Raw genomic sequence first — 27,108 nt, 5'->3', positions numbered from 1 at the left:
TAAGCGAGGTGGGTGGTGGCCTCTGACCCAGGCTCCTGGGAGGAGGCCAGTTCTAAGTCCTACTGTGGTAGCCATGCTTCAGTTTAGGCTGAGGGCCCATCTGTGGAGAACCCTCCTTCTGTTAATGCCCTGTGCTGCCAACCTGTGAATGACCCAACCAGGGCCACAGCACCCTTCCTGTGGCTGCTACAGTTGAGGTAGCCCAGGGTCCACCAAAGTCACTTGTCCGGATACCTATCCCAAAGCACAGCTGAGGCTAAGGGAGAGCCAGGAACCACCTTGGCTCTGTGTTGCCCACAGTGGCATTCCCAGCTACCCGCCTCCAGCTGCCTTCAGCTGGGAAAGGGACAGAGACATGGCACACACTGTTCCTAACCAGACTTTATTTGGTGGCTGTGGGCCTAGTGTGGTGCTGGGGACCTGGGCTCTACCCAAGCCTAGATTGGGTACTACAGGGTCACAGCTCCTACTAGGTAGAGGGCCATCAAAGAGGACAGATGTAGAGGAGCAGGCCTGTCCACCTGAGGTGGGCCCTGCTGGGCCTCAGCTATTAAGAATCAGGGATGCCAGAAGCTGGCTGGGGTGGGGAAGCCACCCCTACTAGCGTGCCAGGATCGTTGCAAGAGTAGTCTGCCAGGTGGAGTCAGGTGTGGGGACGCCAGGGGATGGGCCTCCTCTGTGCCACAGCAGGGGAAATACAAGTCCTTTGATATATACGTATATTGAAAAGACAGCTGTTTACCAAAGTATCTAGAAAAGGGTATTGGCCTTTACAAGAAGGGTCATGGGACTAGCAGTAGGACTTCTTAACTGGGAGGGGTCAGTCTCGGCCGGAGGTGCACCAGGCAGCTGTAAGCAGGGGAGAGAAATGGTGGTCAGTGGTTGGGCTTATGGGGGTCAGGGCCACTTCCCTGGAGGCTGGAATGGCTGTGGGGAGTACTCCAGACCAGGCTTTTGTGACCCGAGGCTGCTCACTCGGGCCCTAGAGGGAGGTCTGCAGTGAGCTTCTCGGGTGAGCTCCCATGGGTACCCACTGGTATCCCTGTCTACACACACCAAGCTTTGGGTCAGAGAGCCGGCATCTGGACCAGGATTCCTGATAGCGGCAAGCAAGCAGTCCCTGTAGGCCTGGGAAGCCCTTCTCTGAGACTGGTGTTGAAGATGTGGGGCACCCCACCCCCATGCGTTCTGTCCCTCGTCCTCTACCTGGCACGGAGATCTGGGAGAGTGCCTCAGGCTGGCTCAGTGTGTCAACCTTGACATGTCGGAAGGCCTTGCACACAGGGCTCTGCAGGTGCCTGCAAGTCAGGAGCACAGATTAGTCCGGGGAGGGAGGGCTCTTGGAGGTAGGGATGAGGGGAGCGTGCTTTAGGTGTGGGCCCAGGTCTAGTCCTGCACTGGGAGAGAGGCTGTGACCATCCATCCAGGAAGCCGCTAGCCTGTCCATGGGAACAGGATTAGACCTGTAGCCCTGACCTTTCCCGTTAGCTGCAGCAGGGGACAGCCGTTGTGTCTGAGAGCCAGCCCTCTGTGTTCACTCCTCCCCAAAAGTACCCAGTTCCGTAGTCTTACGGCCCCGAATATTCACTGCAGGGAAGAACAGGGACAGAAGTGACCCCCTCTGCCCTTGTTGTATGTTAGGGCTGTACACGGGAAACTAGAAACTTCTGCAGTACTGTGGCTCCGTCTGAGGAGATCAGCGAGGTGCCTGGGCTGGGGTGCTCTAAACCAGCGCCATAGCCCTGTGGCTAGGCTAGCCCCATGACACCCAGCAGCTTTACTGGCAGCAAGGCTCCAGGACCCAGCACCTGATGACGTAGGCAGGGAAACTGAATCAGTCCTCAGAGCAGAGATTTACATGTACAGCTCCTATGAAGGGTCAGGGTCTTAGAACCAGACCGACTCTGGGTGAAAGACAAAAGCTGGCCAGGAAAGGATGCTTGCCTGGAAGCCTCTGCAAACGGAAGCTGGGGCTCTTCACTGTCCTCAGTGTCAAGAAACAGGAGCCTAGAGACAGTCAGCCCCACCTTACCACAGCTCCACCCCCTGGCATGGGGTAGGAACAGGGCTGCACCAACCTCTTCCACTCCTCCTCTGTCTCCCAGAACTCGTAGATGACGAAGGTTAGCCCATCTGCCATCCTCACCGCGGCCACACTGCAGGGAAGTGACAAGCACATGTGTGGCTGGCAGTGACGACCCATCGCACACCACAGCCCTTACCCTCTCTTCCCGCTGGTCCTCTACAGGGCAATGGGAGCCGGAGACATCAGAGACCACTGTGACTCCAGGTCTCCAGGAGCAGCACCACGGTCCACAAGGAGAGCAGGGTTTTTAGATGCGTTTGTTTGATGGTTCAGTCGGCACATGACTGAGACCCAAGTTCAACCTGGAGAAAATGGTGTTGAGGGCAGGAAGATGGCTCAGCAGGTGAAGGAGACTGAAACAGTCCGATGGCCTGAGTTTGATTCCCAGACCTACACAGCCGAGGACAGAACCAACTCCTGGACGTGTCCTCTGACCTTGCAGTGTGACATAAGCTAGAGTCATCTGAAAGGAGGGAGAGCCCAGCCCACTAAGGGTGGAGTCATCCCTAGCCTGGTGGTCCTGGGTTCTATAAGAAAGCAGGCTGAGCAAGCCATGGGGGAACAAGCCAGTAAGCAGCATCCCTCCATGGCCTCCGCAGCAGCTCCCGCCTCTGTGTTCCTGCTCCACTCCCTTTCCTGATGAATAGCGATCTGAAGTGCAACTGAAATAAACCCTTTCCTTCCCAAGTTGCTTTTAGTTATGGGATTTCATCACAACAGCATCCTGAGACCTCACAAACATCCCATCCCAACCCCTGGTACATAATGTACACATACATACACACACACACAAGCTGGGTACTCACTTATCTCAGGAACAACTCCCCAACTGACCTCTGACCTACACACACACACACATGCATATCTACACAGAGGGATGTTTACACACAAAATACCTGGGTTGAGAAGAGGAACCTGCAGCTCCGGGAGGTATTGTCCCAGACTGAATGACCTGCATCCCAGGGATGTCACTATCTCAGAGGGGTCTGCGGCAGTGGTGTGACCATGTGGCCTCTGGTAGAGTCCCTGTCCCCACCAGCTCCTCCTGGCACCTGGATGCCTCTTTCCCACATGTGGCAGAAGTGCACCTGAGCCCCTCAAGCTGGGACTCTTTTTAGGGTGAAGACTGTGAGGGAACTTGACTGTTGCCCCATTGTTGGCTCGTTATGCACTGGCCTAGAATCACGTGTAGAGCCCGGGGTTCTTGAGTGGATGGGGGTGCCTGCTCTGGTCTCTCTCTAGGCACAGCAAAGGTTCCCATCAACAACTGGGTCCTTAAGTATGGCCCCACAGAATGATGACTGCCAGCCAGGTGACTACCTTTGCCTGGCTGGTGATGGCTTCTCATGAAGGGAAGACACAGCAGGGCAGGCTTGGGTATGGAGACACAATAGGAGGAAATCTTGCACACTGATGTATCCCAGGATCCCATCCTTCAAGAAGGACTGGGGGGGAGGGGCAACAGAACCCAGAGGGCCCAGGTAAGGAACAAGGAGTGCAGGGAGTACAGGGTGGAGTCCCCTTCTCTCTCTTCCTTAAAGAACCCTCATCCTCAGTCAAACCAGGGCTCTCCTCCTCGCATGTGTGGCTTCTCCCTGTGGCCCTGCTACTTATCGGTCTATCTTTACACAGGAGACAGGACCGACCTGGCTCCCGATGACGCCATTCCAACACACAGCCTCTGGCACCTTCCTTAGGCCATCTACCAGTCTGTCCAGTCAAACCATCGTCACCCTTTCTTGATATTGGCAATGTGCAGACCCCTCACTGGTGACCACAGTCCCCTGCTCTGCCTTAAGGCAGGTGACCTGCAGTCTAGAAGACACCTCTCCTGGGGGCTATGGCGTCTCCCTCTCCCCACCAAGCCCCGGCAGGAAGCTCTTTACTTACTGGAAGCAGTTCCTTTCTTCAGCAGTGCTCCGAAGGTACTGTCTCAGGGAATCCAAGAACTCGCCCAGCTGCTCAGGGCACACGGCCATCTCCTGCCGGACCAGCTGCAGGTACTGTAAGCCAGAGTGGCCGTGAACACGTGTGCCACGCCCTTCCCCAGCCACAAGGGCATCATCCCAATCCCGGACCTTGCTTCGGAGAGGTCAAAATAAACCCACTACACTTTTTATTCTTACATGTGAAAATCAGCTAAAGGAGACAGGTCCCAATGGGTAAAGTCCCTGTGGGGCCCCCACCAACAGGGCAGTAAGAAGACTGCAGGGAGCCCCAGCAAGAGGCACAGCCCAAGGCCAGTAGGCTGCCTTTCTGACAAATGCAGCATGATGACTGAACAGGCCAGATCCTTGTTCTGAGCCAGGCCAAATGTTTTTTCAATCAGAGTCCTCTACCTTCTGTCACCATGCCCCTTGGGGAAGGGTGAGCAGAGAGGGTGACCAGAGACATGGAGCTACCCACACTCCTCAAAGAGCTGAAGGAACAGGTCAGAGGAGAAGGGTGGAGAGGGGCTCACCATGTTGGTGCCTTCTTCATCCGAGAGGCGCTGCTGCAGGTCAAACGAGAGGGTCTGGAACAAAACAGCGATTCATGCCTGGGACTCAGGCTGCCTCCAGGAAGGCTCCCAAGACTGCACTCTGGATATGGGGTACCATGCACCCCGAGAGTTACAGCCCCTGCCCAAGTGTGCCAGGGGTTCCCTGGGCCAGTCCTAGTGGGCAGGCTACTTAGCTCCCATGCATAGAGAAGCCTCAGAGGAGACCCCAGACTCAGGGAATTGGCAGAGAGGCCCTTATGGTCCAGGCCTCTGAAGCACTGGGAGATTCAGAGACAAAAGATGGGCCCCAGTAAACTTGGGGTATGTAGCTGGGGCAGGGAAATCTTAGTAACGGGCCCCGGGGGGCCCCCAAATCAGGACATTGTTTTTACCATGATTTCATAAGAGCCCTAAGATCCCCTAACTCACATACATCACCCCTAGCAGTGACTTCAGGTTCCCCATAAACCCATGGTCTACCCAGAGTGGCCCGCACGCCGCCTCCCCAAAGCCCTGAACCAAAATCTTTCCACATCTATTTCTCAGCTTCCCGGAGCCAGCTGCTGCCTGATTCTGCTGAACACAGAAACCACTGCAGCTCTGCGGGTCACCAGTACCTGGCGCCCGAGCACACGCTTGATATACAATCATCATCATGTCATAGCACAGAACCCAGGGCCGCAAAGTTCCCCAAGTGGGCTAAGCATTAGGGTCTGGGTTTAAACCATATCTTTTCCCCACCTGGAGAGATCCATTCTTCTTCCTTCAATGTGGGTACCCAACAACCACAGCCCCCATGCCTGTCTACTCTGCCAACCGGCATGGTGCATGCGAGAGGCTCATCCATTGTTTAAAAAGCGGCAGGTGGGCTGGTGGTTCTCAAACGTTTGAACAAGGGCCTGCCCCTGAGTCACATCCGCAGCCTTGACTGATGTCCACACATCTCAAGATCGTGCCCAGTGGACAAGATGTGATTGCGGGTTTAGGTTTGTTTCTGTCACTTAATAGGCACACACGGGCGGCTCCTGGAAGGCTGGGGCCCTATCAGGAACCCTTTGGCCTCTCCACAATCAGATGGAGAACCCAGCAGTACCCAGATCCACCCACTGCCTGGCAGGCACAGTTGGAGGCGGTGCTTGGCCACGTGGGGGCAGAGCCTGAAGCTGGCTGGAATTGGCCAGTGCTTGTTCTTAGGTCAACCAGAGACCTCGCAGGACCCCTCCCCATCTCCAGGACGCCTAGGTGCTCCTGGTTACCAGCAAGCCTCGTTGTTAGGGCGACCGGGGTACTAAAAATAAGCTTCAAAGCACCTCCCTCCTGGGGCCCCCACTGAGTTGTTATGACAACCGGGCACAAGGTCCCCACCGCGCGCCGCTCTCACCCGGGGCAGCAGCCTTAAAAGAGGCGTGGGAGGGGTGACCCTCGCTTCAGCCACAGCCCTGCAGCTGGCAATATCGCCTCTCCTCCCATCAGACGGCCTTCCAGTGAGAAGCCCCGCCCATGAGTTGCTCAGAATGAACACCCGAGCCCCGCTAAGTACCCGAGCTCATTGCCAAAGAAATACAGAAAAGACAAGACATGTTACCTCAATCTCAGGGCTCTGACACACCTGTCGCTCGGCGTAGGCAGGTGCGTGGGAGTCCTGCGCGCACATGTGTGGGGAATTTGATAAAGGGTGACTATCAGTGCTAACGGGGCTAATGTTAGACGCTAACTGCGACAGCAGGCTCTAACTTGAGCTGCCAGTGCCTTTGGCGAGGGACACTGATCTGTCTCCCCGGTCACCAAAGCAGAACTTTCAGGTTCAGAGAGGGCAAGCTACGAACTCAAAGCCAAACAGCAGAAACCCAGCTCCAACAGAGGAACCTCTGAGCCTACTTATCTACAAGCCCCTTTGAGAGCATTGTGGGTCACACACTGTCCGTAGTAGAAACGTCTCTGTAAATGCTGGTCTGCTCCACACTCCCATGCTGTATTAAGTCGTCAGCAGTTTCCTGTTTGGAATCTGCCCTGGACCACCGTCCCTGGGCTCCCACTGGCACCTGCTTTTCACCTCTGGTCTTGGAGCCAGCGTTCTTGGAAACATCCGTAGCACAGGCCCCCCGCGGTTATCTGTGCCTGGGTTACTCTCTGCGGCCTGCCCTCCCACCGCCAGGACCATGATCCCAGTCTGATCCTTACAACCAGCAACCCACCAGGGCGTCTAAGCTTCCCAGCAAACTCTAAAGTGGATAGGGCTGGGAGAAAGGTGAGACCGGGGTGGGGCAGGCCTACCTTGCTCTCCAGTCTCCCAATCAGCTCTGCCAACCGGCTTATCTGGACCTCCAGCCCCTCCTCCTTTGGCTCCCCTATGGCTGAGAAAGAGAGACCCTGGAGGTGGGCGGGGCCATCCTGAGGGGGCGGAGCCCCAGCCCCTAGACTAGACCCCGGTGCAGATTACTTGGATCCCTTTGGAGGGCAGTGCCCACCCATGCTCTCTTACCCACAGGCAGGCTCTTCACTGGTTCCGGGACCACAAGCTTGTGGTTGGGGATGTAGGGAGGAGTGGGTCCTCCGTAGCGGCTCTCGTTGACGCCAGGACTAGGTTTGCAGTGGTCCTGTCTGCAGTGCATGAAGGAGAAACAGAATGTTGATGAGGGCACCCGTGTGACCAAGGCCACCTCTACTGCCTTCACTGGGCACTTACAAAGCATTGACTGTATCCTGAAATGTGCCCGGACCTACCCTATAACCCCACGTTGGCGGGATGGGCAGAGGGGCCTTCATTTTCTCAGAGGAGGAAAAACCATCCACGAGGCAGATGACTTGACCAAGGCCATATGGTCAGCTGCGGCATAGCTCGGTGCCAGACTCTAGAGGCCAGGCCCCTGTGCCCCTCAGGCTCATTTCCATAGCTGAGGTAAAGCTGAGCATCTATCTGGCAGACCTCACAGTTCATAGCTTCCAGCCACAGGCTGAGCCCAGGCTGAGGAGACACCGTGTATCTTCCCCCCTTCCTATCTCAGTAGAGGCCACTGTGCTATGGATGGAAGACCTAGTTTTGTGTCGGTAAGACCCCCACCCCCAAACAAGGTAGCAAGACAAAACGGAGCCTGGCTTGAGCTTCATCTTTCTTACCCACACATCCATGCACAAGACTCAACAGGCATGCTGTGCCCCTAGCACGGTGACTGCCACCCAGCAGGGTCTCCAAAACTGCAGGGTGAACAGCCAGTTCCTTATGCACAAAGGGAGCCTTGCAAAACCAACTAAGACTTACCAATCAACAGGGTGTGTGGGTGACACCCCCACACTCCGCCTCTGAACCCTTTAGCACATTTTGAAATCTGTCTCCTGTTGACCCCTGAAAGCTTAACAAGTCTTTCTCCCATGCCGAGGAAGCAGGCTCAGCTCCCTCAGCGAGACAAGGCGAGTGGAGGCTTTGAGCTGTGAATCACCAAATCTGTACAAACCAGCAACAAATGCAGTGTCCCTCGGACCATGAAAGGTCGAGTGGGAGGCCGCTCAGGCAGCAGAGTCTGCATAAAAGCTTTTCCTGGAACGCAGCGCCCTTGGGAGTTGCTCTGGGGTGGGGACACACGGTAGCCTCCCCTGGGGAACTCAGGGCCTGAAGCCAAAAGTGTTGATATGTGGGCCAGCATGAGGTGTCTGTGGGCGTGGAACAGATTTCCCATCAAGACACACCACCCACTCCTTCCACTGACACCCCAGGGTTATCCCCTCCCAGTGGGGACAGGCGAGTAGAACCACGGATGTAGCCATGCAGCGTAGGAAGGCAGCCAGGAAAATTGCCCAAGGCTGCTATCTATCCGCAGCAGGAGAAAAGGGGTGAGCTTGATTAAGATGATAATAACAAGTCAATAAAGGGGAAGTCATCTGTTCCTCGGACGGTGGCTGGTGACACTGGGGGCTCAGGATCGTAAGGCTGCTCACATAGGCAGAATCGTGAACCATTTTTTCCAGGTGCTGAGGGCAAACATTTGGCAACGGCATCATTAAGAGGCCCCTCACGGGCTGGAGAGACGGCTCAGCGGTTAAGAGCACCCGACTGCTCTTCCAGAGGCCCTGAGTTCAAATCCCAGCAACCACATGGTGGCTCACAACCATCTGTAATGGGATCTAACGCCCTCTTCTGGTGTGTCTGAAGACAGCTACAGTGTGCTTATATATAATAAATGAATAAATCTTTAAAAAAAAAAAAAGAGGCCCCTCACAATCCTGCCTGATGGAGGGCCTCACTGACCAAACTTCACTCGTTCAAACCCTACCCCACAGCAAAAAGAACATCCTGGTGGCACTGCGACTCTGCCAGGTACACTGAGGTTGTACCCAGAGAAAGCCAAGGCCATGACTTTGGGCTTCCTGACAACTGCCCAGCTGTGTGTGGGTCCCGTTTCTCCTTGACTGCTCCGAGCAGGAGTGTGCTCAGTTAGCTATAGGCAGCATGGAGTGAGGGTTGGGAGGGCTCAAAGCTGAGCAGACCCCTCTCAGCTAGAAAGACTGAAGTGACCCAGCCTGGGCACACTGCACCCACGGTGGCCATGAGAAACCTCTGGGTGCTTGCCAGCATACCTGGAGACCAAAAGAGCAACACCGTGCACTCCAAACCTCTCCAGAGTCTCCTTCAGTATGTTTGCCCTGCCTTCAATAGCTCCCTCAGTCTCTCCAGGTAGCAAGGGAGCCCTTGGAGACTCACAGGGTTCCTGACAAGAAGACGCTTCCCTCAGAAAGGTGGCATTTGTGTTTCCAACCTGCAGCCGGATCCCACTCCCCAAACTGGTTCCCAGCGTTCAGAAGGACATTGTTACGTGAACAAGAACTGTGGTAAGATCTGCAGCTCTCAGGAGTTCACATCCCATACCGGACGTTCTCCTAAGCACATCCTGTCCCACGTAAGCCTCGTGACTCAGGTGCTAGGTCCTAAGTTTGTCCTCAGATTGCAGTCAGAGAAATTGGGGAAACACACGGAGAGGTGCAGCAACTTGTGCACCCAGATCTGAGGGGGTACAACAAGTCAGGCTGCTGTGAGTACCCCAACAGGTCCCACGCACACACCGGATCTGGCTGGTCTGTTCTTCGATGGCTTCCACGGCGCTTTCCACAGAGCTGAGCAGCGACTGGATCTGATTGGCCGTCTCCTTCAGAAGGAAGCGGGTCACAAACTGGTCCACGTTGTTCCCACCTTCATACACCTGGGGCATCGGGAGAGAACCTGGGTGTGAGTTAGCTCAGTGGCTGGGCACGCCTTGGGGCCGATGTCTCTCAAGTGGCACAGTGGGACCCTGTACTTTCTCCTGCATCCCGGAAGCTGCAGGGTACACCAAGCAAGGTCCCCACCTCCAGAGGCCAAAGGTGGACCTAACTGTTTCATTTGGATCACCTCTGCAAGTCTAGAGAGCTGTGGGTACTATCTTACATCTTACCCCCTGGTGACCAGAGGGCAGACAGTAAGCTGTAGCTGCAGGGATAAAAGTGGTAGCAGTGTGACAGGGATAGTTATGGTGACAGAGGTGTTAGTGGACTGATGATGGCGAAAATAGCAAGGGAGATGCTGGGGATGGTGATGCTGGTGATGATGGTGGTGTTGGTGATGCTGGTGATGATGGTGGTGTTAGTGATGATGGTGATGATGATGGTGATGCTGGTGATGATGGTGGTGGTGGTGATGCTGGTGATGATGATGGTGATGCTGGTGATGATGGTGGTGGTGGTGATGATGATGATGATAGTGGTGGTGATGATGGTGGTTATGCTGGTGATGATGGTGGTGATGCTGGTGATGATGGTGGTGGTGGTGGTGATGATGATGATGGTAGTGGTGATGATGGTTAGGGAGATGGTAATGACGCCATCAATCACAGATGGTGGTGTTTTAGTTGCCGCAGTAAGCAGAAAGCACCAGGAGAGATGACCTCTGCTCCCTTCCTTCTTCTACAAGAAAAAAGTCTTTGTGCCCCTGAGTCTCCATGCTGCTATTCAGACAACTCACTGAGGAGAATTATATAGGCAAGAGGGCTAAATGGCTCCCCAGGAAATCCCCAAAGCATGTGCTCAGGAGTAGGGGACAGAGCGGAGAGGCGGGCAGGTGCACACGGTGAAGAGCAAGCTCTGGAGAGAGGAGGGTGAGGGGTTTTCCTGCACGCTCTGGCATTTGGGGCATAGTAGAGCCTCTCCTGACAAGACCGGAACCGACGTCCCTTGTTGCGATTCCTGCCTCTGCAGAAGGTTGCAGAGAAGGTGGGAGAAGCTTGACTTCTTATCATCAATGGGGTGCAGAGGTAATCAGCACTGGGGAGAGGTGCTGGATCTCGACCGCTGAGACGTCCCCCTCTGGAGCCGCCCCTCCCTCTGCACACTGGACCAATGCCCAGTCCCTGGCAAAGCAGGGAAAAGCAAGGCTCTCAAGGAAAGCAAATTAAACTATCCATCACTCTGACTGGGAATTAATTAGCAATAATTACACATTGGGAAACATGAAGGGAGACAGAGGGCCCGAGGAATGAGGCGTGGGGGGCGGCACAGCAAAGGGTACACGAAGGCGGACATTCTGTCCCGAGGCCTGGCTCCGGGCCACTGTGGGCACACCCAGGCGGAGAAGACATCTTAGCCCGAGATATAAGCATCTTCTAGCTGTCTTTCTAACAAACTGGCCACCCATGGCCTAGAGAGCAATGGACTCTGACAACTGAATTCCTCCAGATGAGCATGGTGACAGAAGACAGTAAAAACCACCACCACCATCAACAACCCCTAAACCCACAGGAGAAAGGCGGGCTCTGGACAGAACAGGAGTGGGAAGTATGTTCACGACAACCAGACCAGTGCCTGACAAGGCAGTCACTAACTGCACTAACTGTGAATTCCAAAGCAAGGCCACCTTCCGGGGGAACTGACAGAGACATCACCCTTTTCTCCTCCACCAAGAGCCAAGAGAGCAGCTCCACAGTAGAAAGGTCAGGAAGGCTGTCCACATGCCTTGGGACAAAGCCACTTGCAGAAGGCACCCAGAGCCCTGTGGAACACTCAGATTTTCCAGATGGCTCTACAGGCAGCCATTGAGAATCTGCCCTAACATCCATGCTTGAGCCACAGGGAAATATCCCCTAAGAGAGGAGCTGTAGGTGAGCAGTGGCTTCAGAGGTAAAGAAGGAAACCTGTTAGCCATTAACAGTTCCCTTGTTTATTTCTTTACATGTGTGCGTGTATGTGAGTGCATGTGCCATGATGCATGTGTGGCGGTCAGAGGACAGTCTGTGGAAATCTGTTCTCTCCCTTTACCATGTGGGTCCTGGGGATTGAACTCAGGTCCTTAGGTTTGGCAGTAAGTTTCCTGACCAGCTGAGCCATCTCGATGACCAGATTAAGCCAATAAACTACTGAGATTCTATCTTTCCCATCTCAGAATTCCCAAAGTGAACAGGAAATGTTTTTAATGGCCTAGGAATAGGACGGAACATGTTTCCAGAGACGTTTCTTGTATGTGTGCATGTGTGCATGCATGCGTGTGTGTGCGTGTGTGTGTGCATGCATGCGTGTGTGTGTGTGGGTGCATGCGTGTGTGTGTGTGCATGTGTGCATGCATGTGTGTATGTGCATGGGTACATGCGTGCTTGCGTGTGTGCATGTGTGTGTGTGTGTTCTTGTGTATGAGGGTGTCTGCAGAGACCAGATATATTGAAGTTGGTGTTATAGGTAATCCAGAGCAGCCTAACACAGCTGCTAGGAGTCCCAGTGATCTGGAAAGTAGCAAGCACTCTTAACTGCTGATCCATGTCGCGCACGTGTGTGTGTGTGTGTGTGTGTGTGTGTGTGTGTGTGTGTGTGTGTGTGTCTGTGTTTTGAGACAGGTTCTCACTGTGTAGCCCAGGCTAGCCTGCACTTACTATGCAAACCAGGCTGGCCATGAACTCAAAGGTCCACTTGCCTCCGCTGCCCAAATGCTGGGAGTAAATGTGTAAGTCACCACACCTGGCTTCAGAAGCCACTGGATAAGATAAAAATGAAGTTCTTTTTTTTTTTTTTTTTTTTTTTTTATCCTCTAAGCTGTAATCAATGAAGTAGAGCTGACCGTCAAGAAAGAAGAGTGTGAAAGAGGTAAAGAAAGCCTGGAGCCGAGGAAGAACAAGACCCGTCAGCCGAGCCGGAGCATTCGTTATGAAGAAAGGCATCTACAGTCCCCTGGGTGCAGGCACCGTTCCGGAGCTGATTAAACAAGCGGCAGCCGGGGCGCTCCCCATCAGAGCGGCAAAGGCTGTGCAGAGAGAAGCCGGAGCAGAAGGTTCTGCAATCTCACTCAATCAGGCAGACAGGGCCAGCTGCAATACCGCCAGGACGCTCGAGCTTAAATGAGAAAACGCGAGGAGAGATAAGGAGACCAAGGGCGCAGTGTGGCCAGGCTGTTGTTACATCCTTTAGGGCTGAAGGGGAGGCTGCTGTGAGCCTTGCTAACCTTGGGGACAGGGACCCAGCTGTCATAAAGCAGGCAGGCTGGGTATCAAGAGGTTCCAACTCCTCATATTCTTTCTTTGAGTCAGGGTCTCTGGCTGTCTTGGAACTCCTAACAATCCTCCTGCCTCAGCCTGGGGAGTAGCTAAAATGGCAGGTGTGCATCACTACATCTGACCTGTGGGCATTCTTCTTAAGACTTTTTTTATTTTTATGTGTCTGCAGGTGGCTGTGGAGGCCAGAAGAGAAGGCGGGAGTTAGAAGGGGGTGTGAGCAGGGAACTGAACTCAGGTCCTCTGGACCGAGCAGCCAGCATCTGTAACCACTGAGCCATCTCTCCTGCCTTCTGTTCATATTCTTTAGTTCAGTGACCCTCCATGCCTGATCGCTGCCCCTGAAGGCTATGGGAAGGAGTGGGCAGATCTGTGACAGCCATGGTATGATATGTATTTTATGATATATATATACATATACATATATATGGCCATATTTTTTTTTCTTTTCTTTTCGGAGCTGGGGACTGAACCCAGGGCCTTGTGCTTGCTAGGCAAGCGCTCTACCACTGAGCTAAATCCCCAACCCCCATATTTATAAAAAGCAACTAATGTGCCCAGTCATAAATGAAAAATTAGTAAATCCAAGTAGCAGTTTTTAAGGAGACATTCTCAGTCAGGCATGGTAGTACACGCTGTGTACTCCATACGTCTACCTCAACTTGACACAGGCTACAGCCATCTGAGAGGAGGTGACCTCAGCCTCCATAAGATATCAGGCTGCAGACAAGACTGTAGGGCATTTTCTTATTTGACGGGGGAGGGCCCAGCCCAGCGTGGGCATTGTCACCCCTGGGCTGCTGGTCCTGGGTTCCTTAAGCAAGCAGGCTGAGGAAGGCACAAGGAGCAAGCCAGTGAGTGGCAGCCCTCCATGGCCCCTACATCAGCTCCTGCCTCCAGGTTCCTGCCCTGCTTGAGTTCCTGTCCTGACTTCCTCCATTGATGTGGAAATGTAAGATGAATGAACCCTTTTCTCCCCAGCTTGCTTTTGGCCATGGTGTTTCATCATAGCAATAGAAACCCTAACTAAGACACACCTATAATCCCAGTACCTGGGAGCAGAGGCAGGAGGATCTCTGTGAGTTCAAGGCTGTGTAGGGGTTTGAGGTGAGACCCTGCCAGAAAATAAAATAAATAGGGCTGGAGAGAGGGCTCAGTGGTTAAGAGCACTGACTGCTCTTCCTGAGGTCCTGAGTTCAATTCCCAGCACCCACATGGTGGCTCACAACCATCTGTAATGAGATCTGATGCCCTCTTCGGGTGTGTCTGAGGACAGCTACAGTGTACTCATATAGTTTAAATAAATAAATCTTTAAAAATAAATATAAATAAATGGACACTCTTAAAAATTGCAGGGACAGTGTTAAAATATTCGGTAAAAGGCAGCAAATAAAGATTTTCTGACCGCATATTAAAAATATTGCATCTGGAGAGACGGCTCAGTGGTTAAGATCGCTGCTCTTCAGACAACACAGGCGTGATTTCTAGCACCTACACGGTGCTTCACATCCCTCTGTAGTTCTGGTTCCAAGGGACCTGACACCCTCTTCTGGCCTCTGACAGCACTTATAGTAAAACATTTAAAGAAATTAAAGAATCGCACGTTAAAAAGTTGCCAATATCATCCACCAGAACCTTCTCCATGTTCAAGGTTCTGCGTGAACAGTGGCCTGAACCTGACACTTCACAGTTTGTATTCTGAACTCTGCTTTACTGAACACCTAAGATTCGGTATAATTTAAAAAAATACGATAAAAGTCTAAATGCATCAAACAAAATAGATGAAAGTATACAGAGAAAACCAATAATTAAGTGATAAGATACTATTTAGTGTGAAAAGTCAGCTCTCTGCTGTTCAACAAGAAAGATGCACTAGAAAAACCATAAACAGGGGAAAGGGGCCGCGAGCTGGCTCAGTGGGCAAAGGCACTTGCAGCCAATTCTGACAACCTGAGTTCAATCCCCAGGACCCACGGTTGTGGAAAGAGAAGCAGACACACACACACACACACACACACACACACACACACACACACACACACACGCAGGCGCACGTACTGGTGCAGGGCTCCCAGATACACACAGGCACACAGTTCCAAAGCCGGCAGTGACATCTCGGAGGCGTCACTCTACCGTGCAGGGGAGACCAGCTTTGTCCTCTTAAAGAGTACGTTTCAGCTGCATGCATTTCCCAACAAAGACACAACATCTATTTTCAGGTCTGATGTCCCACAGTCTCCAAATGTCCCTCTCAAGGTCCTGTGACAGTGTCAGGCGGCCAAAAGACGGGTCCACACAAGACACGATGGGGGAGGAAGCCTGCTGGTCACCTGCCTTTATCATGGTCCAGTGAATTCGAGAGATGGTTCAGAAAATGCTGGGGACAAAGACCATCTGTGGTGGCCGGGAACCAAAGGTCAATGGTTTATATTTCAAAATTTCCTATTCTAACCAAAGCATTTCATTCTCACGAGGGAAAAAAAAGACCGGTCATGACCATGAACCCAAGCCAACAGAAGGCAGGAATTAGAAGAAGAAGCACAAAGAAATTAGAAAACATAACACGCGGGGCTGGGGATTTAGCTCAGTGGTAGAGCGCTTACCTAGGAAGCGCAAGGCCCTGGGTTCGGTCCCCAGCTCCAAAAAAAAAAAAAAAAAGAAAACATAACACGCATATTAAATAAGTGTGTGGGGCTGGCTATGAGAAACGGCTTATTAAAACAGTCAGCACCCTCAGAAGCACTGGAAGTGGCACACACTTATACTCCCAGGACTGAAGAAGCTGAGGCAGAGGGATGGTAAGTTAGAGGTCAGCCTGGTCTACACAATAAGATCTCGGGTCAACAAACGACATGAAAGAAAAGGAAGAGGTAGGCATGGCGGCCCACGCATGCCTTCCATCTCAGCACTTGGAAGGCAGAAGCAGAGGCAGGTGGATCTCTGAATTTGAGGCTAGCCTGGTCTACAAGGAGAGTTCTGGGACAGCCAGGGCTACACAAAGAAACCCTGTCTTGAATAAGAAAAAGGAAAAGAAAAGGAAGGAAGGAAAAGAGAAAGAAAGAAAGAGGAAGAAGGGAAGGAAGGATGAAGGGCCAGAGGAAGGGAGAGGAGGAGGAGGGAGGGTTCAAATCTTAGAGAAATTTAGAAATGGGCCATTCCTAAAGTGCTCTCAAACTGTGACAGCCCCGACCTCGCAAATGCCTAAGGACTTTGTTGTTTTTCTCTACAGAAAGTGTCTGTCCGTCAAACAACAGTTTAGACTTTTGAAAAGAATCATAAGAACACGCCGTGTATAACTGATCACGAAAGCAAACAATGTGTCCAGGCTTGTTAAAGAGAAAGGGGAACACACCGAAAAGGAAATGGTTAACTTAGGGTTGGCTGTGACCAGGGTGTGACCTGTGACCAGGGCTGCAGAAATGGCTCATTGCTTAAGAGCTTCAACAAAAGACCTAGGGTTTAATTCCCGGCACCCAATGGTGGCTCACAACCATCTGGGACTCCATTCCAGGGGATTCAAGGTCCTGTAGACTCCAGGCACACAATAAAGTAAGAGTCCCTACCCTTTCAGTCAGTCCCTTGACCCAGGAGTTCCGGATACGTTTTTGTGTTTTAGTAGAAGACAAAAACCCACTTCCACATGTGTCAGGGAAGGTGACTCATACAGAAGATGTCCAGCTGTACGGTCAGCTACCCGGGCCATTATCCCATCTCAGCTCCAATGCAAAGAGAAGGCCCTCCGTGGGTGACGGAGCCGAGTGAGGGATTGATAAAGGATGACGCTCTGATGAGAGTGCATCGCGGAGCGTGGACTATTCAATACAAGGGAATCTAAAAATAGAATCCACCCATCGATGGCTGAGGCGAAGTCATCAGATCACAAAAAAAAAAAAAAAAAAAAAAAAAACCAAACAAACCAACAACAACAACCAAAACAAAACAAAACAAAACAAAACAAAACAAAACAAAAAAAAAAACCCACAGGCATTTGAACATATTCCTCACCATCGCCCAAGACAAGACAGAACAAAGGGGGAAGGCAAAAACATTTTTTTTTTTTTTTGGCATAGGCTGAACTGAGGAGGCTTCTAAAATAAGAGCTGGCATTAATATTGCAATTAGCATAGAGATGCTGGAGAGATGTACTTGAAAAGCTGGGGTCTAGCGTCATTGTGATGCGTTAGTTTCTGGAGAATATGTCACGTGAACCACGGGCACCAGAGGAGCTGAAGCTAGCCAGCATGAAGGAGACTAACCCAGCTAACGGGGACGGGACTTCTGCAATGGAAATCGAGACACTCAGCTACCACTCAGGGACCGAAAGATGCCTTAGTTAGGGTGTCTCTTGCTGTGCAGAAACCCTGTGACCAAAAGCAACTTGGAGAAGAAAGGGTTTCTTTCAGCTTTCACTTCCACATTACTGTCCACTGACAGAAGTCAGGGCAGACACCCAAGAGCTAATGCTGCGGCCAGGCCATGGAGGAGTGCCGCTCACTGGCTAGCACCCCAAGCCGGCTTTCTTATAGCAAGCATCTAAGGCCACCAGCCCAGGGATCGCACCCCCCAACGTGAGCCTGGCTTTCTCATATCAACTATCAATCAAGAAAACACCACAGGCCAATCTGTGGGGGGGAATCTTCTCAACTGGGACCAACTGGGAGGACTCTCGCTTATGTCAAATTGACATAAAAAACAGCCAGCACACAAAGGAAGCATTAAAGATCACCAGCGAGCTGCCTTTCTACGAACAAGCCATCGAGGAGATACCGAACAAAAAAAGAAATACTCGGCTCCTGCATCATCAGGACCGCCATGACCACCTGAGGCCACGTGTGCCCACAGCTAAGGCTGTGCTGAGCCTCCTGGGAGGAGTTCAGCCCCTCTTCTTCCTGTGAGCCATGATCAAAGAGCAGGCAGACCACTGTAAGGAGGGCCCAAGGCCTCATTACTGCCTCACAGCTCTGCTCCATGGAAGGAAGAGGTCGAGGAGGGGCTTGCTGCGCAACCCATCTTCCCCTCCTCTCACAGCCAGCAGCAGCAGAGCAGGCCGATACCCATGCCTGGAACACCCCACTAATGCTCCAGCCACCAGGGACACTGGGGCTGTCAGTAAAACTGTCACAATGAACAGCCTTCCTGAGGCGCTCTTACAGTGTCTTAAATACTCACAAACAGAAAGCCCAATGCCACAGTGGCAGTCTGTGTGTGTCTGTGTGTCTGTAATGTGTGTCTGTAGTGTGTGTGTCTGTGTGTATGTGTCTGTCTGTCTCTGTGTGTGTCTGTGTGTCTGTATGTGTGTGTCTATCTGTCTTTGTGTGTCTTTGTGTTTCTGTATGCGTGAGTGTGTGTCTGTCTGTCTGTAGTGTGGATCTGTGTGTCTGTCTGTGTCTGTAGTGTGGATCTGTGTGTGTGTGTCTGTCTGTAGTGTGGATCTGTGTGTGTCTGTGTGTGTCTGTAGTGTGTGTCTATGTGTGTCTGTCTGTGTGTATGTGTCTATCTCTGTGTCTCTACGTGTGTGTCTGTCTGTAGTGTGGATCTGTGTGTGTATGTCTGTGTGTATGTGTCTGTCTCTGTGTGTCTGTGTGTCTGTGTGGGTGTGTCTATCTGTCTATCTGTCTTTGTGTTTGTGTGTGTGTCTCTGCGTTTGTGTGTGTGTGTGTGTGTGTGTGTGTGTGTGTGTGTGTAGGGGGGTTGAAACTCAGCAACATTTGGGTGCACATCAAGAAGGAGCCCTCCAGCCCGCTGTGGACAGGGTATGGCACAGGCTGTGTGAGAAGCTGAGGGAGCTGTGATTGACCTACACACAGTACTGCTCTCAGCAGCTTAGAGGACCCTCTTCCTTCAGTTCCTTCAAGGCCGAGAATAAGGATGCTCCTGCTTCACAGGCGAAGAAAGTGACACTATAATCCTTCAACCTGGTCACTGGCCAGACCAGCTAAGTGTTCTACTGCACATGGGTCAGCCACTTAGGAGACAATATCACACTCCTGGGTCAAGTTCAGATACATAAACCTTCAATCTCTGATTCCGGGTCCTTAGGTCTGTTCTGTGCCTCAAGGAACCAATCACTCGGGGACTCCTGCTTCACAAGGTTTCCACTCCAGGACCAGCCTTGACCCTGGGAAAGGCCCTCACACTCTGATGCACAGCCTACAGACAGGGCTATCCACCAAGGTGCTCCTTTCAGAACGTGGCTTATCTCCACTCCTCAGCGAGCCCTAGGTCAACATTTGTCCCCACACATCCAGACACCCTTGAACACCAATGACCAGAAAAATCTAGAATACACAGGCGCTCAGGTCTTAGCTTCCCGAAGGCACTACCCACACCCACTGACCTTCTTGGTGTAGCCCATAGCCTTCAGGACTGAGTGGTTCAAAGTCTCGAGGGAGGCCAGGACATCTTCGTAGTCTCCCATGTGTTCCACAAAGTAATCTGAGGAAGGAGGTTGCAAAGGTCAGGGGTCACAGAGGATTCCATCCCTCTCCCTGGGGCCCTCCCACCAGCCCCACCTAGGCCCAAACTGCTCTGCCCTCCTCTGGCTACTGTTGTTCCAGGTACCTACCACACAATTCCTTTGTGTCCACATGGCTTTGGAGGGAGTGAGGGAGGGAGGGAATAAAGGAGAGAGACAGAGAAAGAGAGAGAGGGAGTCAGCAGGCCTGCTTCTGACCCTCTATGCAGTCCTTAAAACAATTGCTCCCCCCTCCCACATCTTAAGCACTGATGCGAGCCCACTTCCTGGAAGGTAGAAGAGGAAGGTAGAGGAGGGGGCAAGCCACCTGTCCTGCCCAGCACGTTCTGTTTTCTTTCCTCATTTGGAGACAAGGTTATATTCTGCAATCCAGGCTGACCTGGAACTCTCATGATCCCCCTGCCTCAGCATCTTGAGTGTTGTGGCCACAGACCTATGCCACCATACCTGAAGGCACAAGGTTTCTCTCAGAGCCTGTGGGCCGTATCTTGAGTAGCTGGGACTAGTCAAGGGCTGAGCCTGGGAGACGGGAAAGGGCTGCAGGGTGGGCTGTGACTATCAAAAGTTGTCAAAACAATACTACTGCCCCTCCTAGGACTCTTGGGGCTCTGGGTCAGCCTCTATTCTAGCCCTGAACTTCACTTGTTAGACTAAAGCAGGGAAGGAGCTGGTCCTTGCTCAGATCTGGGGAGGTGCGTGAAGGCATCAGCACCAGAAGCTGCAGCAGAGGGACCAGCAGGGTCTGTGTGGGGTCTGATGCCTCCTCTCTGGGCCTAGCCTCTACCCTGGCTCAGGACTGCTTTTGGTAGATGCCATGCCCATCTGAGAAAAGGTTGTCTGTAGATTCCAAGGCCGGCGACTGCCTTGGAGTGCCTCAGACAACCGGAAATGTTGCTTCTTATGTCTACTTCAGGGAATACTGGAGTCAAGAATCCAGAATGTCTTCAGAATTGTGACCTTCCCTATAGGGATAGATCCCCCAACCCCACCCCATCCTTCAGGGCAACCTCTTTGGATCTTTTTGTTTGTTTGTTTGTTTGTTTGTTTTTTGAGACAGGGTTTCTCTGTGTAGCCCTGGCTGTCCTGGAACTCACTCAGGCTGGCCTTGAACTCAGAGGTCCGCTTGCCTCTGCATCCCAAGAATGTGTGCCCAAGAGGCTGCAGAGAAGCTAAGACCTCAGATGGCCTGGACACAGAGAGCCCTGCTCTACTATGAGAACCAAAAGACATCCTCAGAAAATTACACCCTGTCAGGTCTCCAGCCTCAGTTCCTGGCTACCACTTTACAAGCAAACTGCAAAGTGGCCCGGTAGTAACCATGTACCTACATCACCGCTAGGCTCTGGGCCCCCCAAGTGATCCCACCTGCCCTAGCACCCCTAGAAACTTTAGTCCTCAGCACCTCAGTGGGGCAGAGGAAGGTGACCAGGTGGCTGTTGCCCACCCAGGCAGAATTCAGGGGCATCAGACAAAGATGAGTGAAGGACACTGCACACTTATGCTGGCTCTGGACGCCAGGTGTCCTGGGAGGCTGAGTCACAGGTCCAAGTTCTTAGTGGGTTACAGAAACAAGTTCATTTTGTTCCAAGGTCAGAAGTGGAATTCACAGGGGTTGGGGATTTAGCTCAGTGGCAGAGCGCTTGTCTAGCAAGCTCAAGGCCCTGGGTTCAGTCCCCAGCTCCAGAAAAAAAAAAAAAAAGACAGAAGTGGAGTTCAGGCTAGAGTTGGGATTCATAGACACTGTAGGGTGGTTTGGGATGGTGGTTCACAGGGAAAGCGGTGTCTGAGGTCACGCTGGGATTAGAACTGAATGGAGAGATAGCAGGCAGGGCCACAGCCAACTTCCCATCAGTCCTGCGTATACTGCAGCAGGCCCAGGGTCTCTCCCCGTTTGGCCAAGGTCGCTCAGAAAAGACAAACTTTGTGGGACACACACACACACACACACACACACACACGGGGCTCAGGCAGCTTGGCAGCGAGGATCAAGTAAGTCTGACTTTTGAATTATTGAGTCAGGGGAGTTCTAGGCCTCTTGCCCTTAAACAGGACCTTGGCACTGTGAAGAAGGGAGGAGCCCACACATCCCAGGGTGCCCCACAGTAGCCCAGGCTCACTTGGTGTTGTCTGAATCAATGGTGTGGAAGAGGCCCTCCAGCTCCTTCTCATTGAGGACGCCATCCGCGAAGAACAGTTGAAATTCCTCAAGGGACAGTTTCCCGTCGTCTGCAATGGACAGGCAAGGAAACAAGTGACTGCTTGTCTCAGAGAAGAGAGCGCATGGTAGCCTACAGCCTGTCCTCAGCTGACAAACTCCCTGTTGTCAGCCTGAGGCCTACTGACAGGTAATCCCAAACCATCGGAGACAACTGGTTTCTGGGGAGCAGATACCTTCATGCTCTATCAGGCAATCACCCCTTCTGCTCTCCCCTCAGTCATCTGACATAGACATTATTTTTTTTTTTTTTGGTTCTTTTTTTCGGAGCTGGGGACCGAACCCAGGGCCTTGCGCTTCCTAGGTAAGCGCTCTACCACTGAGCTAAATCCCCAGCCCCCTTACATAGACATTATTTAAGCAACATGCTTAACCTGATACCACTAGCCTATCAGGGATCATGCTCAATCCAAGCCCCAGGTCCCAGCTCTGAAGCAGTCTGAAGATAGTCCTTCTATTCCGTCCTTCCTCAAGGCAACAGCAGGCTGAGCTCAGACCTTCAACCTACCCTAGAGCAGGACTTTGTGCCACATGGTAGGTAACAGCACAGTCCCCCACCTTTTGGGTGAGGGGTAGTCAGTGGCTCCATATTTCATGGCGTAGCTGGGCTGCATGGAAAAGCTGAAGCCAATGCTAGATTCAATGAATGTGTGCTGTAATTGATTAGTCATGTCTGTCCCGGGCACAGCATGGGGTGTGCTAACACCAGGCCAGGCTTCCCTCTTGACTGTTTCCACCTGCTTATCATGGATGGTACCTCAGTGTCCTCTGTACCCAGAGAGAACAGGAAGCTGGAAGACAGGGCCTGCAGATCCTCTGACATTTACCTTGGGTGCTAGTCACAGGCCTAATGAGCACAGATGAGCTATTAAGAGGAAAATATCCTCCACTTGGCCTCTGGTCCAATTAGAGAAGACAAGTTGTCCTGCAGTTTCATCACCTCTGCCAATGACCCAAGTGGGGCTGTTTGCAGGTGGTGCTACTAATGAGCAGGAGCCCAGCCTGCAGCAATGACCTTTCAAATAGCAGGAACCTGTGAGCCTCACATCCTTGGATGGAAGGGCTGGCTGGTCCTCACCCTTCTGCTGAACAACAATGCCAGTCTTTGAGGGTGATACCCAGGCCTCTCACACTAGCCTTCCCTTGGGGATTAGCTACCCCGTGTCTACCACATCCAAGCTAGTCAATCATGAGAGCCTCCCAGAGACACTCAGCCTTGTTCTCATAATGGAAGGCATCTTGCATACATTGGCAGATGTATGCATTGGCACAGAGGCCCTCCTGTGCTTTGGGCACAATGGCCTCAACGGAGAAGACAAGTTCAATCACCCAACCTGTGGGAGTGGTGGGGGTCAGGAGGGTGCAGTCTAAGGCTCCAAGCTGACACTCCTGTGACCTGTGTGGGGGGCAGGGGCCAGGCCTCTTTCCCTGGGTAGTATAGGCTCTGCACAGTGCTACCACACCTTTGGTACCCTACATCCCTGTGTTGTGTGTGGAATCTGCAGGTGGTCCCCAAGGCCTGGGAAGATGCATACCATCCCTGGGACAGGCCCAAGAGGGCAACACTCCTCTATAATGATCCTAGCCCAAGCCTGTCCCCCTGTCCTTCCAGATCCCAAAGAGCTCCATCCCAACCCACAACCACGTGGGACAGTTAACAACAGCTCCTAGGAAGGGCAGAGGAGGTGGACAAGGCCGGAGCCACCTTGAATTAAAACCCACTTGGGAAGGGCCTCAGGGCAGGTGACAGGCAAGGGTTCTCTTCTGCAGTGTTGTAGGTCACCCACGTACATCTCTTTACCTCACCCCAAAGCTCAGGGCAACACAGGACAGCTGTTACCACGTCAGCTTACAGAAGGGGAAACCGAGGCACAGAGCAGTGACAGCACTTAGCCTCTGGATTTCTTGCACTCTTCACCCTCAGGTCCATAGTCGTCCATGTTCCCACCCCTAGCTGTTTCCCATGAAGCACCAGGACAGGGAGAGTGCGGGCAACGAAGCACCTAGAAGGAAACTCACCGTTTTTATCCGCACGGCGGAAAATCTGGAGAGAGGAGGGCTGGAGTCAGTCCTGAGATGAGTCTGGGCAGGTGCCCTGAGCAGCCTCGTAACCCAGCTTGAGATCCCTCTCCCAGGAACAGCTTGGGTGAAGCCCAAACTTCCCCAGGAGACCTCCAGGCTGGGACCCAGGTTGGAGAGACTGCAGCAGGCAGAGGCCCTCCCCATCCTCCATAAGCTATCAATCCCTCTTCCCACCGCGCCGCCAGCCTGCCCACGGCTGCTGACAGACACACACACTCGTGCTACACACTCACACACCCCCACATGCATCTCTGCAGGTGTACGCACACTCATCCCCCTAGACTCCTCCAATGCTGAGCGCACAGCTGCACCCAGCCGTGCTCGGAAGGCCACGGGAGCTCCAAGCCTTCCCACCATTTTCAGGACCCACCTCCCCTTGCTCTGGCTTGCCTGGGTTCCTTCTGAAGGAGGTGATCTTGAAACCTGGTGACAAGATCAGCCCACGAGAAGCATGGCGTCATTATGGGATGGGGGTGAGGCAGGCAGGGATGTTCTGGTTGCAACTAGCAGAGATGGGACGGGGAAACACTCCTAACCTGGGACCTGCTGCTTTGCTGACATTTGAATCCCTTAAAGTCAGTTCATGGCGGGTGCTGGGTGCCCAGGGCCATTAGGCTGTTCTAATAATTGCAAGGCAATTCCAAAAGCTGCTCAGCCCAGACCATAACCCAGGCAGGTAGACCAAGGGGTCTGCTAGACCTCCCAACTCATAAAAAAAGATTTGATGTCCAACCCTGGGCCACTGAATCAGAATTGCCTTTTAATACCCTAGGGGCTGGTGTCCCAGCACTGTAAGGTCTGAGATGGTCCCTGGGCATGTCCCGGTCCTCCAGCTCCACAGGTTTTCCCAGACTCTGTCTGGGAGCTCTGTCAGGGACCTGCTAAGTCAGACAAAAAACAGATGGCTCTGCTCACCTGCAGCCCACAAGCAACTGGATAAGGGAACTACTGTGTGCTCTCTGGGTACCCCTTGACCTCAAGAGGCCTGGCTGTCGAAACCGACTCGGTTGATGTGGCCCCAAATGACACCAGGTAAATTGAGTGACACTTTCTCTCTACTCCATATCCCACCTCACAGGGACAGAAAGAGGCTCGGTCAGCACAGGAGCAAGTGCAGAGGGAGGGGCTGAACAAGGCTTTTCTGGAAGAGGGCAAGCTGCCACCTCTACTCTGGACTCTGCCTGGATCCTGCTGTGTGTGTGTGCACCTCTCTCTCTCTCTCTCTCTCTCTCTCTCTCTCTCTCTCTCTCTCTCTCTCCCCCTCTCCCTCTCCTCCCTCTCTCTCTCTCTCTCTCTCTCTCTCTGTGTGTGTGTGTGTGTGTGTGCGTGTGCGACATGCATCTCTTGCTTGTGAGTTCCCAAGGCAGCACTAAAACACCCATTTCCAAAGCCCTCCTGCCCAGACACACCCACAGGTTCTGAGATCTAGCAAGGGAAGTAAAGTGGGGATAGGGTTTCTAGTTCCATGACACTTGTAGGGGTGTGTGGCACACACACGTGAACTCACGCACACACCCAAAACTACCCCCAAATCCTCTCAGAACCCCATAACATATGCAGGCACTCCCTGGGACCAGTCCCATCCCCCAGAAGCCCCTCCACGAACCACCAACCTTCTCCTGCCTGTATGTCACTCCACTCTGCGGGGGTGGGGGTGGGAGAGCGGTGGTGTGGGGTGTGGGGGGTGTGGGGGTGGGGTGCATGAGGAACTAGGTCGGGTGAGGAGTGAGTCTGGGGTCCAAGAGTCAGGAGGAAAGAACAGAAGAGAGTGAAGGGCGCTGCTCAAGGTGGAGCTGGGGGTGAGGACCCTTAGGTCCAGGCAATGATTTTGATTCTATGGAAAGAGAGGAGGTGGGGAAGGGGCTTCGCTCTCAAAGTGGCACAGCAGGAAGCTCAACTTCCTCTGCGGAGAAGAGAGCAGCAGTGGTTCAGGGCTGTGTGTGGCGCTGGTCTCAGAAGTATCAGATCAGGGAAGAATCCGGGATCGAGAGGAGGGGGCTGGCGGTGCCGTGCTCTTGTCCCAATCGCAGAGACTCAAGGGAGGGTTTGGTTAGGACCCGAAGAGGGGTATCGTGGCCAGACTTACGACAGCTCTGGGGGACTAGGCTATTGGATACAGGGGTGCGGGAATGTGAAGGGAGATCTAGAGGGTCGTGCGGGTTTCAGGAGGACCTACGACCCAGCCGCCATGCGAGGGGAGTAAGGTGGGCCCGTGCTATGGAATTAGTGGAAGCGGGAACGTGGAGAGAGGCGACTGAGGAGAGGGTCCTCCGTCCGGGTGCGGACCCAAGCCTCAGCCGCGATGGGGGCCTGGGGGGTGGGAGGGCTCGCGCTCGAGGTCCCCACGCGGAGGAGGGTCTCAGGCTATGGGACATGGGGATGCAAGAAAGCGGAGGAAGAGAACGGAGGTGAGGGTCATACGGTCCCGGCGGAGTTGGGGGCTCGGAGGGGATGTCCCGGCAGGAAGAAGGGGTCCCAGCTATGGGATGTGGAGATGACATAAAGTGGAGGCAGGGATGGAGAGGACCGTACGGTCTGAGCTGGGGGACAGGAGCCTCAGCGGCAATGAGAGTTGGGGATTGTGCTGGGGGGGTGCCCTCGCCAAGGAGGGTCTCAGCCATAGATAGGATGCAGGGATGTGGGAACGGGCAGAGAGCGGATAGTGGAGAGGGTCCTTGGGTCCCGTGTGCGGACAGGCACCCAGCCGTGCTCGGCGGAGGGTCCCGCGCGTACTCACGTCCAGGATGACGGCTGTGCCCCCTCGCGGTGCGGCGGGCCCGGGGTCGGGGTCCGCGGCGGGGATGTCGGGGACGAGCGGTGCGCGGGGTTCCCCCATCCTGGCGCCCACCCAGCGCAGCAGCCCGCCCAGCGCGCGGCCCTGCGGCGGCGGCTCCCGGAGCAGCCTGTGCGCGCCGGCCCTGCACAGGCGCGCCGCCCGCTCACACATCTCGCCCGCCGACCCCCGCCCGGCCGCGCCCCCGCGCGCCCCCTGCCCGCGCCCGCCCGCGCGCGCCACTCCCGCCGCCGGCCCCGCGGCCCGGACACCGCGGGGACCGCCAGTGCCGGGGGGTGGGGGGGCTCCCCGGACCCCGAGCCACGTGCTCCGCGCCCGCCACCCCCACCCTGCCGGCCAAGAGCGGAGGCAGGGGACTGCCCGCGGGGGCGCGGGGCCCGGCGACCGGACCCAGGCACGGTCGCAGAGGGGAATAGCTTCGTTTCGGGGCTGAGGGCGGGTGTGGAGGAGGGTGGCGGCCCCCGGGATTGTGCCCC

General features: G+C 53.6%; 2 protein-coding genes across 5 annotated transcripts in view; one reads left to right on the top strand and one right to left on the bottom strand.

Moving 5' to 3' along the window:
• Positions 1–4,211, top strand: part of Slc38a8 (solute carrier family 38, member 8) — a 36,329-nt gene extending 32,118 nt beyond the window's left edge. Inside the window, exons 13-14 of the mRNA XM_063278261.1 lie at positions 2,249–3,016; positions 3,719–4,211. The gene's annotated coding sequence lies outside the window, so the exon portion shown is untranslated. The remainder of the gene's footprint in view (positions 1–2,248; positions 3,017–3,718) is intronic.
• Positions 364–27,108, bottom strand: Necab2 (N-terminal EF-hand calcium binding protein 2). 4 transcript variants are annotated; one of them, NM_133415.2, is made up of 13 exons: positions 26,576–26,736; positions 23,776–23,800; positions 21,659–21,767; positions 19,632–19,657; positions 19,404–19,501; positions 9,624–9,760; positions 7,051–7,169; positions 6,843–6,922; positions 4,548–4,601; positions 3,977–4,089; positions 2,079–2,156; positions 1,207–1,298; positions 367–849 (listed from the first exon to the last, which is right to left on the bottom strand). In NM_133415.2, exons 1-13 carry the CDS (start codon positions 26,672–26,674, stop codon positions 821–823), a joined length of 1,059 nt encoding a protein of 352 aa, NP_596906.2. In that variant the 5' UTR covers positions 26,675–26,736; the 3' UTR covers positions 367–820. The 4 variants fall into 4 exon arrangements, with proteins under 4 accessions (XP_063133817.1, XP_063133815.1, NP_596906.2 ...); XM_063277747.1 differs by lacking the exon at positions 19,632–19,657 and having other exon boundaries at positions 364–849; positions 26,576–27,108; XM_063277745.1 differs by lacking the exons at positions 19,632–19,657; positions 26,576–26,736 and having other exon boundaries at positions 364–849; positions 23,776–26,569.

This window comes from Rattus norvegicus, chromosome 19 (assembly GCF_036323735.1).
Source record: "Rattus norvegicus strain BN/NHsdMcwi chromosome 19, GRCr8, whole genome shotgun sequence".
In the NCBI taxonomy this organism is placed as follows: Eukaryota; Metazoa; Chordata; class Mammalia; order Rodentia; family Muridae; genus Rattus; species Rattus norvegicus.
This window is presented reverse-complemented; position numbering and strand designations above follow the sequence as displayed.

Bases quoted from the DNA above. Each gene is read 5' to 3' on its own strand.
- Necab2 (XM_063277745.1), bottom strand. From the start codon at position 24,195: ATGGTGGGAAGGCTTGGAGCTCCCGTGGCCTTCCGAGCACGGCTGGGT. The intron at 7,170-9,623 runs GTGTGTGCGTGG...CATGCACTGCAG, and splicing joins GAACAGACCAGCCAGATCCG to ACAGGACCACTGCAAACCTA. The intron at 6,923-7,050 runs GTAAGAGAGCAT...TCTCTTTCTCAG, and splicing joins AGTGAAGAGCCTGCCTGTGG to CCATAGGGGAGCCAAAGGAG.